Source organism: Saccostrea cucullata, unplaced genomic scaffold (assembly GCF_032062105.1).
Source record: "Saccostrea cucullata isolate Sc308-1 unplaced genomic scaffold, CSIRO_AGI_Scuc_v1 ctg4195, whole genome shotgun sequence".
NCBI classification, from domain to species: domain Eukaryota; kingdom Metazoa; phylum Mollusca; class Bivalvia; order Ostreida; family Ostreidae; genus Saccostrea; species Saccostrea cuccullata.
Window position 1 is genome coordinate 47447 of NW_026935448.1, and position 19463 is coordinate 66909.

Sequence of the window (19463 nt, forward strand, 5' to 3'; positions counted from 1 at the left end):
ACAATGAAACTCTAAAAGGACAGTTATTAAAAGTACAAACGTACATCTCTTAGATAACTAATGATATTAATTCTCTGCACAAATTATTAGATTCTACAAATATTTGTAAAGTGTTAACTTCCAGTCTCTGTACAGAAAAGGATCTCAGAAGTGTTTGGAAAAATAACTCCAACAACGGTATCACCTGATAACTATGGTTACAGCATAAAAACAGAACAGGGATCGCTAGGAGCTGAAATGTCTCCTTCACAAGAGAGGAGTACAGAAGCTGGATCCTCTCCTCCAGTCAAACAGCTGCTTGATGAACCAGAGACTGTCACCACCATAGATACTGGGTATGACGACCTTTACAGAGTGATGAAGAAATCTGGACAAGTGGAGATGATAAAACCATGAAACTCTTCAGCATCAATCAGGGATTGATGTCAGTCAAGTCAATCACAACCAAGCGAGGGAAGTGGCCATCTGACATAACATGACAAAAGGTGGAGATCTTGTTTATACTGATTATGGTGATACTACTGTGAACATTGTGAAGAATGAGAAGATAGAGGAGGTGATCAGACTACAGAACTGGTTACCTCGCAGTGTCTGTAGTACCTCTTCTGGTGACCTCCTGGTTATCATGGACAGTTGTAATGTCACACAAACAAAAGTTGTCCATTGCTCTGGCTCCACAGAGAAACAAACCATTCAGTTTGATGATAAAGGCAACCCTCTCTATTCATCTGATGGTGGTGACAGATACATAACACAGAACAGGAACCTGGATATATGTTTGTCTGACTGTGGAGCAGTAGTGGTGGTCAACCAAGCCGGGAAACTGAGATTCAGGTACACAGGACATACTCCTGCTCCAGAGAGCGAACCATTCTATCCACGAGGAATCACCACAGACAGTCAGGGTCACATTCTTACAGCTGATCATTACAATCACTGTGTCCACATCATAGACCAGGATGGACAGTTCCTCCATTACATAGACTGTGGACTGAGTGATCCCTGGGGACTGTGTATAGATACAAATGACAATCTGTTCCTCAGATTGGAAATAGAGAAGTGAAGAAAATTAAATCTCTTAAGTGAACTCAATTAAAAAAGAATACAAATATTAATGATACATTTGAGTAAACAAATAAATATTTTTGTGTATTATTACGATTTAAAATAAAATGAAACCTAATTAAACAATCTTTTTCTTCAGGATTTGGCCCCGTGGGGATCCGGGTTAGAATAGGTCTTCAGTACCCCCTTGCTTGTCGTAAAAGGCGACTAAATGGGGCGGTCCTTCGGATGAGACCGTATAAACCGAGGCCCCGTGTCACAGCAGGTGTGGCACGATAAAGATCCCTCCCTGCTCAAAGGCCGTAAGTGCCGAGCATAGGCCTAAATTTGCAGCCCTTCACCGGCAATGGTGACGTCTCCATATCAGTGAAATATTCTGGAGAGGGACGTTAAACAATATACAAGCAAACAATCAATCTTCAGGATTTGAGATTAACAATTTGATAAAAAAAATCTTTTTGTGAAGATAAATTCAAAATATTTTTCGAAATATTAAAAAGATTCTGAACTCATATTAGCCAGAAGGCATTCATATTGTTTACTGACTGATGTAAATTTGTTGTGATCAGCAATTAGTTCAACTTTAATGATCTATAATATTAATTTTTTTCTGCACAAATGTTATACATGTAACTGTACATACATAAAGATTTTTTTCATTTTAGTAACTATTACATCTTGTCAATTGTTTTTATATAAAATTCTTTTCTCTTATTTTTTCCTTTTTTTGAAATATCCGTGTTTTAGATTTAACAAAGCGAATAAGAGATGATATGCTCTCTGAATCTGTCTTTCCGGATTTTCCAAAGTGTCCAGTGTTAATATTGTCACTCTGTGATTTCCGTTTTCTGTCCACTGACGGTTTTCTGGGTTTTTCCTGATGTCCTTCGCTTCAGTTTCTCTTCAATAATTGCCTCCTTTGATTGAGTCTCTTTTTAATTCTGACGCCGATGGATCAATGATGTACAGATGGGAATCAAAAATGGCGGTAAATCTGTCGTTTTTCAAATTTATCTGAAATTGATAAATTACCTATAAAATCTATCTGAAACTGAATTATTTTCTTCGTTATGAAATTTTGGCATTATTAGTGAGGGTGCCAAGATCGCTAAAATTATATATCGCTAAAAATTAATTGCGCTTTATTTGAAATAGCTTCTTTAGTGAGCTTTTTAAAATTGCTAAAATTACATCTCACTAAAAATAAAATACCATTTTCAAGGAAAAAATCGCTAAATATTCGTCTCGCTAAAATTTCCACTTATACGGCATGTAGTCGTGGAAAAACATTTAATTGTAACATGTTCCCTGTACATGCACAACAGAATTATCTTCATCTAGTATATATAGAAAAAATGTTGAAAAAGGTCAAGCCAGCCATTCATTTTGGGATTTTGAATCATGGTGTTAGTATGTATTACAATATGTCTTTACAGTAAAAAAAATGTATAAAGGCTAAGAATTACACACATGAAAATAGTAAATTCACTAAACATGAAGTTACATTTCTTAGTTGTGATGATTAGTAATTTTAGGCTCAAAAGTCAGAAGTAATGAAGTGATTTATGTTTAAATGTCCAGAGTTACAGGCATTTGGATGTATTGCCCAGACTATTCAAGCTGTGTTGGGAGTAATTAAGTGTAGAACAGTGTCTAGTGTGGTCAAGAATAATGAGTCTTTAATGAGTGGAGCAATGGGAGCTATTGTTCGTAGAATAGAATTAACGTCAAGATAGGTTATGACAGTCTGATAAGGATTTGATAAAGATATATGTAGCGTTGGACTTAGTTCATTAATAGGATGGAGGTAATGTCTTAGATAATCATCTTTTGGAGTTAAGATTCATATATAATAAATGTGACATTTTTAGAAGTAGGGAGTGCTTTACTACGATTTAGACAGTACATATGCTAGCATAAATGTAATATCTTTCGTTTGTATTGTGCCTCCTCATTGTATATATGTAAATAAATACGTTCACTGTTTACTGACTTTTTATTGGATTTAGCATTACAAGAGTTACAAGGATTTATTAATCAAGGATATCTTAACTACAATTGGATATATACACAGTGGAATTAAGAAGTAATAATTGCTCGGTCACCTCCGTGAGTGACATAAGGAAAGATGCAACAGTAATTTTCTTTACCTTTTCATTAGGCCTATGTATTTTTGGTATGTCTTGCTGATTTTTATTGCAGCCCGGAGGACCGGGCTGCTCTTTACATTATATGTTTAAGTGTTGTTGTATGGGGCTTTGGGTGGGAGTAGTTATTCAGAATTAAAGGTTTTCTAAAAGTTGAAAAGATTGTTAATCAGAATGTTTTTTCCCTTTATAAATTACGAGATATATAATATATTTACTTCGATAAAGTGAATCTTTAAAAATATATATGTTTTTCATTTTTAATATATAAAGTTGCTTATTATTTACTATCGAAAAAACGAGAGGTCCCTTTTTTTAGAACATCGAATTTTACTTCTCGCATATAAACTTACTCTGCACAGTTCGTGTTTTATATTCTAAAATTGAAAATTAAATACATATTTGAATAAAGGTGATGCATGTGTCTAACTTCAATTTATATTTATGCAGCCTACATTTACTCGAGGAATTGAAGTTTAAAATGGTATCGTTTTTGTTTGATATTTATCCGACTTTAAGTTTTCAAAATATTTGCGACTACCGTCTCCATTAATTAGACGCATGCTTTTTCACACATATCGAAGCGGTTTGATGATCAAGACTCAGTTCCATTGTTTACTTTATATATTTCCCGGGCGACATTTGATGGTTACATCAATGTTTTCTTGCCTATATTGGTGTAAAATTAGCTGAGCCGTACGTCTATTTTCCTCTTCCTCGGAGCTGGACGCCAGATAAGCCCGGAAATCTTCCTCATTGACGTCATCCATCTTCTTCCTTTGTGACAAGTTATTCATGGTCACTTTGATTCGGTCCTGGTCTGTTTCATCCCAGGTTAAATTCACCTATTTTTTATTTGATATTTATCACACCTGATCAAAGAAATCTAGGAAAATAAACTATTAAGATGATTTCATACTGTTTTAGTTATTGATCTGATGCATGTACATGTAAGTCTGACATTTGACCTGTCCCATTAATGTGTGACCTTTAACCTGGTACATTGACTGGGCCAGGGCAGTTAATTGACACAAACAATGAGGGATTGTAGGCAGCAGGCATCCATACTGCTCTAAGGTTATCCACATTCATTATGAAAATAGGTATAACGACCATTCATGGATTCATTCCTCCGTCCCCCCCCCCCACCTTATATCAACAAATATGTGATCCAGAAACTTAATTTCCCTTGATTCAACACTTATTATTAACATTCTTTTTCATAACATACACCATACAAGTAGCTATAGCATTAAACGGATCATTGAACCCTACCTCTCCATCTTTGGTAAATGACTTTGATGTTTTCTCTTTCCTTTTTTCTTCTTTGTCTTCTTTGACTCAGATAATCATTTGTTAAAAAAAAAAAAAAAAAAAAAAAAAATTTTTATTGCTTAATGCCAATCTAAATACTGTCGATTGGCAAATAATCACGATAGTTTTGATTTTGCTATGATCGCGATTTATCATTTTTCCGAGACATTAAACCCATCGTGAATTTAATTGTTTGGTTCTAAAATCGTTTTAGGAAATTTTACGAAATTTTAAATTAATTTCCTGCAGCGTAAAATTAAAACCATCGCAACTGGTACCATTTGAGATATCGTGAAATTTTTACATCGTGGTATTGGACATTTTCGGTTGGGTGAACTTCTACTGCACTATCGATAACAGATAAATAAAAAAGCATGGAAACCATAAAAAGCAATTTAAATTAAAAAATAATACAAGCTCCTTAGTTTTAAATGGAGTTTATTTTGAACATTTAGTTTACAACATCTTATGTTTTAAAGAAGTTCTAAATTGGAAATATAATGAGTTTTTAATCACTGTCCTCCCCGGAACTTACACCAAGTGCCTTCATTAGTTTTGGTACTTTTTTTCCTTATATAGGTGTTGAACGTGTGATTTTCCCTCACAAGGTCAAGAAGAGGCCTTTTCTTCTTCATTTGAGCAGGTGCATCGTTTTTAGCCTCCTTTTCGCCTCTTTGTTTGGAGGACTTCGGTGTTTCTTCGTCAGTTGATACGCTTTTCCGCTTTCCCTTATTTGGTTGTAAAGTATTACTGCAGACCTCATTTCCCCCTGTTTCCTCATCCGAAATAGCAGACATTATTTCTGTTCTAAAATTCCGTTGTCCTTTGTCCTTCACGTGATTTCCTTTCTCAATTTCTTTTATTTTCTGAACCTCGAGCCTAAAATTTTATGAAAACGGTATACTTTTACTGCGCCAATTGGTTTGAAAATTATCAGCATTTTATTAACTTCTTGGGATGAACAGAAGGAAAAGCAAGAAGAAGCAGTTTAAAATATCGATTTCGTCTTTATAGTACAAAAAATGATTCGAAAGATGACACTATCTATGAAATTAGAAAACTGAAGTGGCGTTCTGATAAATGTGAAAAAGTCCTCAAAGAACAGGACACCAAAAGTGCCACTCTCAAATCAAAGCACCGGTCACGGTAGCCTAGTGGTAGGGCGTTCAATTCGTGATCGGGAGGCCCGGGTTCGATTCTCGTTCGCGGCGCCGCGTCATACCTAAGACGTAAACAAAGGTAGTGACTGTTCCTTCGCCAAGCGCTCGGCACTAGAAGTGAAAGTCACGGGTCTTTCGGATATGACCTTAAAAACGTAGGTCCCGTGTCACGGTAGGCGCTGGCACGATAAAGAACCCTCACTGCTCAATGGCCCTGAGTGCCGAGTATATGTCTAAATTTGAAGCCCTTCACCGGCATACGGTGACGTCTCCATATGAGTGAAAAATTCTCAAGAGGGGCGTTAAACAATATACAATCAATCAATCAATCAATCAAATCAAAGCACTCTAAAAGGCAGAGCATAACAAGAACTAGGACAAATAAAGAATCTAAAAGAGTCAAACCTAATGATGTAGTAATTGAACAGAGATGGGCTATTAGAGATAAAATATCTGAGTTGCTACTGTTTTGCACACATGTGATGCTTTTTTACTTATCTTTAATTGACACATTCAATATACCCAGTGTTAGATTTTTGACTGTGAAAGTTTTTTTCTGATGCTTCATTACAGATTAAAACTGTTATATTTTTATTGTTTAAACATTTATTGGTTTATTGTGTAATATGTAATCACATACATTGTTCATTTTAATCTTGATTTATATATTACATATATGTACAAGTTTGACTTAAATAATAAGTGCATTGACATTTATTGTGGAAAAAAATAAGACAATCAAGGGTAGTCTGAAAGAGCTCTGCTGGCAGTAAGCTGCAGATCTTAATACCCAAGTAAGAGAAAGGTGGTGTCTCTGACCGATCCTTTTGCTGTTGCTTGTGAGCGAGTGAGGCTTCTCTGTCAGTGGCTAAGTGTCATAGATGTAAAAATTAGACTAAGCAGATGAGGTAGAGGCATTTCTGAGTAAAAATTAAAGGGATGAATTGTGATTTTAATAAATATTACAATGTATATTGCAAGAGTAAAATATTTTGTTTCCTTCCATTTGAAGTAAGAGAGTTTATGAAGAGAATCTTTTTCATTAAGATGGGATTGTAATTAAGGCTAAAAAACTTGTTAAATATACTTGTACATGTGTTTATACAGGAATTTTTATATGCACATGTTTCAGAGCTCATTCTTGAAATTTTAAGGCAAAGTCTAGAAGATTAATTAAAGTTGAAAAAATATCACTATCGAAATGCCTTGCATTCCAATGTAAAATTGATTTAATGAGAACATTTGTTAAAGTTACAATCATCAAGCAATAAACCTAGCAGTTGGAACAGAAATGGACTATTAGAGACAAATTTAAACTGCTACTATTTTGTGTAATTGTGATGTTTTTTTCCTTATTTGAATTGAAATACTGTAAATCACTTTTTATTCGCGAGAACTTCATTTTCGCGTAATTACGCGAGACAGTGTGCTCGCAAAAATTTAATTCTCGCGTATAATAGCATTCCTTAAGATTATATAGAGCAATAACCACAATTCGTGAAAATTCTGTCTCGCTAATCAAGAGTCAATGGCTATCTCGCGAAAAAAAGGTGTCGCGAAAATATAGTGATCTACAGTAACCAAATGATATAAGATTTTTTTTTGGTGTTGTATTTTTCACAGTCAACATTAAGTATTTACTGTACTCGGTTAAAGATTTAAAAGCTGTCATATTTTTTATTGATACCAGATCGACTGGTTTATTGTGTCGCACACATGTACATACACTTTTGATCTTTCGTTTATTGCCATGTTTTTACAAGTTGTAACTTGAATAATTAGTGCATGGACATCTATTGTTGAAATACTTGGGAAACAATATGAGTGTAGTCTGAAAGAGCTTTGCTGGCAGTAAGTTGCAGATCTTGATACCCAAGTAAGAGAAAGGTGGTGTCTCTGACCGATCCTTTTGCTCTTGCTTGCGGGCGAGTGAGGCTTCTCTGTCAGTGGCTTAGTGTGTCTTAACAGATGTACATGTAAAAAGAATGGACAACTTTTATTGGCAACTTTTATTCTTTTTATTGAAAGTATGATACATGTATAATTTTTTGTGGGAAATTGAGAAGCCATTTACATCCCATGCAGCAGTTTTAATGGGGGCAGTTTCAGTCACAGATTTTGCAGTTTTTTGGAGTCCAGAATGAATGCATTTTTGGCCTGTTGTGTTCTGATTTATTGCGGATTTGAATTTTACATACAATTCTATTCTTATGATTATTTATTATTATTGATTTGTTTGGACATGATGACCCATTGTTGTCAGGGTATCTTAAATTAATAAAATTTCGAATTCCATATTAAGTGTTTTGTAAAATTCAAAATTCTGTCATTTACTTCAGTATTATTTATTACTTACTACTAGTATGTAAAAATTTATTCCATTATAATTGAGTTACAATCATAATTGTACATTTTTAAGTCACCTGAGTATACTCAGGTGACATATTGCTATCTCTTTTCGTCCGTCGTCGTACGTCGTTCGTAAACTTTTGAACATTTTTAGCTTTTTCTCTGGAACCACTCAACCAATATCAACCAAATTTGGCATACAGCATCTACCGGTATGGGTAAAGGGGAACAAACATTGTGAATTTCATGGTCCCTGCCCCCCTGGGGCTTAGGGGTGGGGCAAAGACCACTAAAATTAGCTAGTGCAATCTTTAAAAATCGTCTTCTTTACTCCTGGACATCAAGCAGTCAAACTGTTGGTGCGATTGTAATCAGCATTGACTTGTCTACAAAAAATGTGAAATTCATGGCCCCAGGGTCAGGGGCTCTAGCGCTAGGGCGGGGCTAAACAGGTTATATAGTGAAAATGGATATTTCTTGGAAATTCTTCTTTTCTGCTCCTGGGCATTAAATAAACTAACCAAGTGCAAAGGTAAGTTAAAAATGACCGCCTCTTCCAAAATTGTGAATTTTTTAACCCCAGGGTCAGGGGTTCTGCTGTTAGGGTGGGGCCCTATAGATAATATGGTGAAAATGCAAAAATTCTTTGAAATTCTTCTTCTCTGTTCATGGGCATTAAATAAACTAACCAAGTGCATAGCTATGTTGAATAAGGCTGCCTCTTCTAAAATTGTGAATTTCATGGCCTCTGGGTTGGGGGTTCTGGTGTTAGGGCAGGGCTTTATTGATTATATAGTGAAAATGCATAAATTCTTTAAAACTCTTCTCTTCTGCACCTGGGTATTTAACCAAAGAACTATGTACATAGTTATGAGGAGGAAGGATGCCTCTTTGAGATTTTTGAATTTCGGGGTCCCTGGGTTAGAGCTTCTTGTGTTTGGGTGGGGCGTTAATGTTTATATAGTGAAAATGCATGAATTCTTTGAAACTATTTTCCTTTGTTGTTGGGTATAATGCCAATGAGCTTAGTATATATTTATGACAAAAAACTTGCTTCTTCCAAAAATGGTTAATTTCCTGGCCCCTGGGACAGATCGTGATACTTTGGAGGGGGGGGGGGGTATTTATAACATAGTCTGAAATAATTGAATGCTTTGAAATCTGTACTTTGGTATTAATCAACAGCATAATGAAATAAAATTTTAAAAAATGTCTAAAATTTTGAAAGATGTGTCCCCAGGGTCAGTGGTTCCTGTGGTATGAGGAGCTCAACTGTGGACCTGCCCTAACACAAGAAGCCCTGGCCAGGGGCCCTGAGATTCACTAAAAGTGGAAATGAATTTTCTCTTTGTTACTCCGATCTACCTCTGGGTATTAAGTAACCAAAATAGGCATGCTGAGTATATAATTATGATAAGCAATGGTGCCTCTTTCAAAATTGTGAATTTCATGGCCACTAGTTTAAGACTTGAATCAAATATAATTGTTGGAAAGTTGTCGCATGATACTCAGGTAACCTATAAGGCCCATGGGCCTCTTGTTAAATTCTGACATTTAGGCATAAATTTTGAAATATCTTATACTTTGTTAATAGAACTCATTGTTTGTACACTATTGAGATAACAGTCATGTAATAAAATTGAATGAGAAGTGGATTTGTGTATGATTGTAAAGTACATGCATGTACTTGCAAAAAAAAAAAAACCACACAATTATAAGCCATACAAATTAATGAAGGAATAAATATTAAATAAAAATATTATGCAATAATATAATAATATTAAAATTTCATCAAATACAACCATAAATCTTAATGATATGGGAAGGTTTAATCCGTATATTTTCATCACATATACAAGAGATTTAATATTAGTTTATGAAAGATTTACATTTGAACGTATTAGTAAGTTTAACAATTTTCCGTATATAACTTAATTTTTTCGAAGTATTGTAATGAAAAGTGTGAATTAAACAAAAAATTCTGAGGTAAAGATCTGCGTTAAATTTTATTAAACAATCGAATTTAATATGACCATGAAACTTTATTTTATGGGCATGTTTAATAATAATTATACGTTTTGTATACTAGAGGTATAATATTTGTTTACGGGAGACTTAAATCTGAACGTATTAGTAAGTGTACAATTTTTCCAACTTTATTAAATTTGTTCTTTTATTTTTTCATTAAACTCGTATTAAATGCTAATTATTTTCTAACATTTACGATCCCACAATATGTTATACTATGCAATTTAACATTAAATAAACGCAGCATTTAAATTGCATTTAAGGTAAAATTAAACCCGACTTTTCATGCAGTGGGAACGTGGAGCATTTTCTGAAAAAAAGACAATATCAAATTGTCAACCAAACTTAGTTTCCAAATACTTTTAGTTTGTAAACGTTTTAATCATGTAGCTTTAAATATAATAATGATGTTTTGAATACATAAAAACGTTTTCTGTTTGAATAGAAATGGCAGAAATGAGGGGAAAAGATGCTGTTATAGCTGCGGTCCTAGCGCTAACGTTGCCACCTCCTGATATTGCTAGACTTTTGCGTAAACTGATTCCTATTTTGCTTTCAATTCTGACCCCACTTCCTTATCCACTTTTGGATGTACGCCATCGACTGATTGCTCCAGAGCCTATGCTTTGGAGGGGAAGGGATGTTTTTAGATTATTTTCCTCACATATGTGCTCCTTTTATGAAATAACTGGTGAAAGCCCAGACTCGCTTCGAGAGATTGTACGTAATATGTTTGCATTTCAGAGAGGAACAAACCATTCACGTCACATACTTTCTGTAGAGAATCGAGCCCTGCTCTTCATGATCTGGCTGAGATGCTACCCTACTTACCATATGTTATCTGCATTATTTAACATAAGTATTACAACAGTAAATGAAGAGATAATTTCCCTTATTGATCCTTTTCATACTTACTGTTCTTCATTTGTATCCTGGCAATCTATACCTGAATGGAGACAAATTCTACGTGTCTGGCCAAAATTGCCATTTGCAGTTGGTGCTATTGGTGGGACTTCTTTTGAAATTTATAAACCCAGAACAGAGCCACTGGAAATGTACTATTTCGGCTAGAGACACTTTCATGCTATTCACGCGCAGGTTGAAGTTGATAATTCGGGTATCATACGGTACGTTAAATGTGGTTTCCCATGTCATCAGAATGATGCGCAGCAGTATGTCCTTTTACCTGATATTTTAGAAGAGAATTACCTTTTCCAGAAGACTGCATATTACTTGCAGATAAAGTTTACCCCAATCGCCATCCTATAATCACACCATTTACATCCCAACAGATAAGAAGAGAAGATCCGGTAGAAAGACGGAGATGCAGAAAATTTAATAACATAGTTTCTAGACATCGATCTATTGTAGAAAGATCTATCGCAAAGTTAAAAGTATACAAAACTTTGAACAGTGTTTGGCGTCATCCTAGATCTATTCTTCCAAGTGTTGTAGAAATAATTACGGGATTGTTTTGTAAAAGAGAAGTGTATGAATAAAATATACATTGAATTTTGAATGTTCCTTTTTTGTAATGATCCCCATACTAAAAAATAATAATGTTTGACATATTCAGTCAATAAATTGATATAGAATATACGTTTGCTTATATTCACACAGAACAGACCTTATAATATTACTCAAGTCATTATGATCTGAATTAATATATTGTTGAACACTGATGAAGGAAAAGCTAAGTTACTAATCCAATTCAGAACTGCTTTAAAACATAAAATGTTGTAAACTGAATGTTTAAAATACTAGTAAACGCCATTTAAATTTAAGGAGATTGTATTATTATTTATTTCATAATTGCTTTTTATGGTTTCCATACTTTTTTTATCCGTTGTCGATAGTGCAGTAGAAGTTTACCCAACCGAAAATGTCCAATACCAATTTTAAAGTTGGAATTACCAACTTTAAAGTTGGAAAAGCCAAGATTAAAGTTGGAATTACCAACTTTTAAAAAAAGATATTGCGTGGCACTAATAGGCTTCCGTAATATATACCTGTAATGTCACCTGATCACAATACATACGGCCACCATTACTGAAACAAGGTAAAGGGTTAAATTATCTTTAAAATCTGACATATTGTAGAATTTTCTTTCTTTCTTTTTTATTCGTTCATTATCACAATCAATAATTTTTATTTGTATGTAAAACAGTCTGAATGTTTTTAATATTTTTGTATATATACTTTGATATGTTTTGCAAAGTCAAACAGGTTCTTGTGAGTCTCTCAGTTCCTTATGGTGTTACTTATAGTTGGTCTTTTGAGGAGGCTCCAGTGACTTTACATATAGTCGATCTCCTGATTGTCGGTGACAATTTAAGGGGTGGGAGAAACTCCCGAAAAATCTTACAAAACTATAAAGAATGGGTGGACTAACTGGCGGCAGGCCAGAAAAAATCTGTAAATCTAAGTTTCACAAAATGTTTATTTTTTTCTATCATATGAAACCCCGATATCATAACGTTATATTCATGGTACAGATGGGAATTTAAAACGCTTTTTTCCGGGTAAACTTAAGAAATATCGAAGGCATATGGTGCCTGAAGATTTCTTGAATATCAATAGATAATCAGGGTCACGCGTTTTTTATCGTCTGAATACATAGACAACGCATGTTTGTCGGCTGTTCGTAAGAAAACTGTAGTTGTACATGTATATTGAACAAAAAAATGTCATATTGAAAGGAGAAGTGCCGACAAATGTACTTAATTTAACAAAAAACATGTTCAAAATAAAGTTAATTCTCGCTTCCATTGTTATGACTGCAAGTGACCTGTTAAATATTACAATTCATCACGTGATGTCCACCTGCGAGTGTACTCGTGAAAACAGATACATTGTATTCTTCCACCTGACCTCGTTCTAAATCACGTCTTTGAGCGTGCATGATTGCTGTTTTCAGAATTTAGCAAATTAAATTTTGTTTTAATTTTGCGTCATCAAACTTTCATGTAAATTTCATATTGACATGGCTGCAATATGCTAAACACATATTCAAATTTTGGGAGAGAGAGGGGGGGGGGATAGAGAGAAATGTCAACAATGACGCCGATCGATAGCCCTGCCTCCTATAAATATTGATTATGTGAACTAAAAACCACTCCGGGTACATGTCAAATTCCGGAAGACGACACATATGTATCGTTGCTTGAATTTTGATACATGGTAACAGGGCACTGATTTTATACAAATGTTCCACCTAATATAACCAAGTATACATAGCCCTTTCCATTGCTTGTAACATATTTTGGATTCACTTCATTAACGGCTCGGTAGAGCCGCAAAAAGATCCAAAATAGGCCGTTAAGTCCACCCATTCTTTTCTCCAAACTCAAAAACAAATCTATTTCTTGGGGGCGTGTAGGAGGAATTGAACCTTAAATTTGGTAATTTTTATAAAGTTCTGGAACTTGCCAATGCTAGCAACAAGAGGAAGGACCCAAGCTGCATCAGCATGCAGATTTGTAATTATACTGTTCGTTTTTTTTTTTTCAAATCAAAATCTTGACACGTACCGAGTTGTTAGGAGACATTGACCCCCCCCCCCCCCCCTCTTTCTCTTCCGTACCCTACGAGTTTTTCTATTTTTTAAATAAAATATTTTTAATATTTTCATTTTTCTACAAAATACAAACTGTAAATTAAGTTTGATTTGCAAGAACTTCATTTTCGCATAATTATGCGAGGCATTGTGCGCACGTATTCTCGTACAAATTAGTATTCCATCAGATTATTATATAGAGCAATAACTTTTAATTCAAGGAAATTTTATCTCACCAACAGACTTTATGATTATCTCGCGAAAAAAGAAGCCGCTAAAATTCAGTAACCTCCAGTAACAAAATATGTAAAATATAACTTAAATCAAACGTTTTATTTATAACTATTCACACTTATTACTTCAGGATAACATTTACCAGCTATGGACCCCCGTACCAGTGCCCAGGACGTGATGCGTTGTGAACTGTGTGAGACTGCTGTGGTACAGATGCACTGTGATACATGTCTTGTCAACCTGTGTAAGGCCTGTGTGGGAGAACACATGATCTCTGATCAATCCAAAAAACACGAAGTTGTCACATTTCAGTCTAGGAAATCTACCCTCCTTTACCCTCGATGTGAAGTCCACACAGATAACAGTTGTGAGTTTCACTGTAAGGAATGCAACATTCTGATTTGCTCCGCTTGTATTGTCTCCAAAAACCACAAAGTTCATGACATCCACTTCCTGAAGGACATCCTTGCCAAGAAAAAAGCAGAAATCGAAAAAGAAATTCATGAATTGGAGGAATCCATCCACCCAACCTACCAGGACATTGCTTCTGATGTACAAAACAGAATGAGTCAGTTAGAAAATGAATATGGAGATCTCTCAACAGCCATAACAAAACATGGAGAGGACTGGCACAGAGAAATTGACAAACTTGTCCAGAAACTTAAAACTGAAGTTGATGAGAAGAAAAATAAAGACAATGAAGCTCTACAGACACATTTATCAAACATACAGACATGCACCACTAAGATAAATGATGATATTATTTCTTTACACAAAATAATAGATTCTACGGATATTTTTGAAGTGTTTAACTTCCAATTAGACTCTAAGAAATACAGAATTCTTCCACCTAAATTAAACATAACAATGGCACAGTTTTCACCATTTTCTGTACAGGAACGGATCTCTGAAGTGTTTGGAAAAATAATTCCAACAACGGTATCATCCGATAACCATGGTTACAGCTTAAAAGCGGCCCAAGGATTGTTAGGAGCTGAAATGTCTCCTTTACAAGAAAATTTAACCGAAGCTGGATCCTCCCCTCCAGTCAAAAGGCTTCTTGATGAACCAGAGACTGTCACCACCATATATATTGGGTATGGAGACATTTACAATGTGGCCTGTCTGAGTGATGAAGAAATCTGGACACATGGAACTGACAACACAATGAAACTCTACAGCATCAATCAGGGATCAGTACTCAAGTCAATCACAACCAAGTCAGGGAAACAGCCATTTGACATAGCAGTGACAAAAAGTGGAAATCTAGTTTATATTGATTACAATGATAGAACTGTGAACATTGTGAAGAATGAGAAGATAGAGGAGGTGATCAGACTACAGAACTGGAGACCTCGCGGTGTCTGTTGTACCCCCTCTGGTGACCTCCTGGTTATCATGGAAAGTGATGATTACAAACAAACAAAAGTTGTCCGTTACTCTTGCTGCAGAGAGGAAAATACCATTCAGTTTGATGATAAACGTAAACCTCTTTACTCATCTGGTCCTTTTGACAGATACATAACTGAGAACAGGAACCTGGATATCTGTGTGTCTGACAATGGAGCTGAAGCATTAGTGGTGGTCAATCAGGGCGGTAAACTGAAATTCATGTACACTGGACATACTCCTGCTCCAAAGAACAAACCATTCAATCCACGAGGAATCACCACAGACAGTCAGAGTCACATCCTTACAGCTGATCATAACAATGACTGTGTCCACATCATAGACCAGGATGGACAGTTCCTCCGATTCGTACACTGTGGACTGAGTTTTCCCTATGGACTGTGTACAGATACAAATGACAATCTGTATATTGCTCATCAATTTGAATACAGTCATGTGAAGAAAATTAAATATCAAAAGTGAACTCATTTGAAACAGTCTACAAAATTGACGATTAATTTTAGTAAACAAACTGATATTTTTGAGCATGCTTGCACTTTAAATTTCGCAGTACAGTAAAGGTGCACAGTGGAAATATTGACAAAATTTGCTATTAAAAATGAAGGTATTCGTAATCGGGATGGCGATTATATGAGTTTATACATTGTATAAATAAATATGGCAAAATATTATTGATATAATATAATAAATATGTTCTCCATGCACGGTCAATATGCTTTTATAATGACCCAGACTGACAGTTGACCTCAGATATATGAAGTATATCGCCCTCGATCGTCACCCTGGGTCATAATAAATGCATATTGACCTACATTTAGTCCATATTTGTCACGTATTGCGGCGGTCAAATTATTTACATGTAGCAAATGTACTTGCAGTATAGATGTGACCTATAAATTTCACTAGTAGTGGAGTGACAAGACCATCAAAAATTTGAACTTAATGACCACCCTACCCTACGGCTGATTTGTACTTTTTTGGTCAGACTTATTATCAAGCAATAATTTTTGCCCGGTCGTAGAAAATTCTATGATCAAAATTTAAAATAAAAGAGATCAAAGATCAATGGATGAAATCTGACCATTATATTGTACATATAAAGAAAAGTTCAAGGAATTCGTACATTTGTATAGGAATTTTATTTATTCGGTGAATATATTGATTTCATGGAAAAGAAACAAAACATTGAATGAGAATGCCTGTTTGTCTGTCTGTAAAATGAAAGGTTTGTCTTATAGTACAGTGTATTTTATTAAAACTTAAAAGGTTCAATGCTATAAATGAACGTTATTTTTTACGTACAATCGCGTAATATTTAGTACACAAAGTAAAGAAAAATAAAAACAAGAACAACAACACCCCTGACCCCTACCCCCACCTCACCCCCCTAAAACACCTGATTATGACCATAAATTTCACACTTTTTTAAAAGAAATTGTTTGACGCTTTTTTAAAAGCTTTATTAGTAAAACTTCTTCTAGAGGTCATCCTTGCTCTCACACTGAATTTCGGTATTCCGGTCTCATCCAATGGACAGACCACAGAATATGTAAAGTCTTAATATTATTTATTTCCATGTCTAAATAGGCCAATTCTTTATCAAGGAATGTCGTCTATGATTTGAAAATTTACGTTTAATTTGGTGAACTTTTGAATAAGCGTTTACTCATAAATTAAGCAGGTTACATTGTAGAGATTTGGGGTTTTGAAAGATTTTACACACGTATTGGTGTAAAAGTTGCAATTCTTTAAAAGGGGGTGAAAAGTTAAATTAATGACCTAATACATTTGCTAGAGCTGTATTTCTATTTATTTGTTTTCGTGTACATGTATATCTTTATTGTTAACTTTTCAAGAATATGTTTCATTTTGAAAACTATAAAAGTAGAAACTTTGTAAAAGAGCTGCACTGTAAAAGTAATGATAGCCGATCCTTAATAAGATACTTCAGGTGGATAGATAATAATTAGAACAGTTCAAAATGTTGATCACGTGGCAATATTCACATTAAATGCATGTCGTGCGTGGCTTTTTTTCATCTGCTGACTGAAAACTTTATATCTTTGAATTTTGAAAAAAGGCTGATTGCCTAAATACTCAGTAGTCTTTGTCATTTCATCAAAACTCCTAAAAGAATGTTAGAAACTCACTATTTCTTCTGTCTCTATTGCAATTTGTAAAATTGATATTAGACAAAAAATTAATTCTTGAAGCAAAACTGACAATTCTTTCTCAAAAGGAAAAATATCAAAAAATATTTCTTATGACAGAACAAACCATGAGTTTTCCAAGCAAAAACTTTAGTGGATTGCTTTAACGGTTCCGTTTGATTCATATCTACCTTTCTGGTACGTCTTTTCAAAAGAAAACTTTAAGTAATGTAAGCACTGAGGTAACAAACTATGATACCCCCGCTCATACCCCGCGATTATAGTAACAGAGTTCAATGTTTTTGGTCCATGTTTTTGCTGTAGAAAACACTAAATATATTTCCGAAGAAAACATGAAATTCTGTAAAGTGATGGACAGTCTTTTAGATGAAATACTAAAATCGTTTTTAGCTCTACTGGTCAGAGACCAGAAGAGCTTATGCGATAGTAAGGTGTCCGTCGTCCGTCCGTCCGTCTGTCTGTCTGTCTGTCCGTCTGTCTGTAAACAATTTTTCAAAACGCTACTTTTCCTACAGTATTGGTCTGATTTTAATATAACTTGGCACACAAGTAGACTACACTAAGATACATAACATAGTGCATAGGTTTTTGATTTCGATGAACGGTGTTGCCGTGGTTACTAAAAATAGAATTCTCTGTGAAATTCCTTTAAAATGCTACTCCTCCTACACTTTTGGTCTGATTTCAATATAACTTGGCACATAAGCAGACTACACTAAAATACATAAAATAGTGGATCGGTTTTTGATTTTGATGAAAGGTGTTGCCATAGTTACTAAAAATAGAATTTTCTGTGAAATTCCTTTAAAATGCTACTCCTCCTACAGTTTTCATTTGATTTCAATATAACTTGGCACACAAGTAGACTACACTAAGATACATAAAATAGTGCATCGGTTTTTGATTTCGATGAAAGGTGTTGCCATAGTTACTAAAAATAGAATTTTCTGTGAAATTCCTTGAAAACGCTACTCCTCCTACACTTTTGGTCTGATTTCAATATAACTTGGCACATAAGCAGACTACACTAAAATACATAAAATAGTGCATCGGTTTTTGATTTTGATGAAAGGTGTTGCCATGGTTACTAAAAATAGAATTTTCTGTGAAATTCCTTTAAAACGCTACTCCTCCTACAGTTTTAGTCTGATATTAATATTACTTTGCACACAAGTAGACTACACTGAGATACATAAAATATTGCATCGGTTTTTGATTTCGATGAACGGTGTTGCCATGGTTACTAAAAACAGAATTTTCTGTGAAATTCCTTTAAAACGCTACTCCTTCTACAGTTATGGTCTGATTTCAGTATTACTTGGCACACAAGAAGACTACACTAAGATACATAAAATTGCGCATAAGTTTTTGATTTCGATGAACAGTTTTGCTATTGTTACTAAAAATAGAAATGTCTGTGAAATTCCTGACGGCAATGGCTTCTTTTCTCATCCTTTGTCATAAGTACAAACCAGTAGAGCTACAGTCTCGACAGAGACTTCTGGTTCTCTTTCTGTTTCATACTTGCGTTAATCAATATTGCTAATGAAGCAGAAAGGCAATACCTAGACTTGCTCAAGTCTCTATGTTTTTATTGTTTATTTTTTATAAATAGTTTTACAAATTCTTTGTTCTTATTTGTATTGCTGTCCTCTGCTCTCTGTCATAGTAAAATGTTATCAAACATAGAGACTTGTAAACCCTGCACAGGGCTAACCAGCCTCACTATTAAATCTGTCATCATGTATCGCTCTACGAGACATTTTTATGACCTTTAACAAAATTAAATTGTTTTTGCTCAGCTGGCAATTACACTCCCGTTATCAGTTTCTGAAACTTGCGACTCGTATGGCCGCTTCTACACCTAGAAAGTTTTTTAGTTTTATTAAATATACACCAAGAACAAAGAAATTTATTTGTTTATTGTGTGGAAACAAAACTGAGGATAGCAATTTAAGAAGAAAGTTATTCCAAGGATCATCTAAAACAGAATACTGTGTATTAATTGAAAAATACTTGCACATTGACA

The 19463-nt window shown here is 34.6% G+C and overlaps 2 protein-coding genes across 2 annotated transcripts; both read left to right on the forward strand.

Moving 5' to 3' along the window:
- The first annotated feature begins 625 nt into the window (after window positions 1-625).
- LOC134242902 (uncharacterized) lies at window positions 626-1063 on the forward strand. The gene has a single exon (XM_062725105.1). The coding sequence runs from the start codon at window positions 626-628 to the stop codon at window positions 1061-1063; it is 438 nt and encodes a 145-aa protein (XP_062581089.1).
- A 9447-nt stretch (window positions 1064-10510) lies between these two features.
- LOC134242903 (uncharacterized) lies at window positions 10511-15725 on the forward strand. The gene is made up of 4 exons (XM_062725107.1): window positions 10511-10783; window positions 14103-14421; window positions 14638-15073; window positions 15371-15725. The coding sequence occupies exons 1-4, from the start codon at window positions 10511-10513 to the stop codon at window positions 15723-15725; spliced, it is 1383 nt and encodes a 460-aa protein (XP_062581091.1).
- The last annotated feature ends 3738 nt before the right edge of the window (window positions 15726-19463 follow it).

What these genes read in the sequence shown, in the direction of transcription:
- LOC134242903 (XM_062725107.1), top strand. Translation starts at nt 10,511, where the DNA reads ATGGCAGAAATGAGGGGAAAAGATGCTGTTATAGCTGCGGTCCTAGCG. An exon ending in TGATGTACAAAACAGAATGA is followed by an intron (nt 14,422 to 14,637) that starts GTCAGTTAGAAA and finishes ACAAAATAATAG; the next exon opens with ATTCTACGGATATTTTTGAA. An exon ending in CTCAAGTCAATCACAACCAA is followed by an intron (nt 15,074 to 15,370) that starts GTCAGGGAAACA and finishes TCCTTTTGACAG; the next exon opens with ATACATAACTGAGAACAGGA.
- LOC134242902 (XM_062725105.1), top strand. Translation starts at nt 626, where the DNA reads ATGGACAGTTGTAATGTCACACAAACAAAAGTTGTCCATTGCTCTGGC.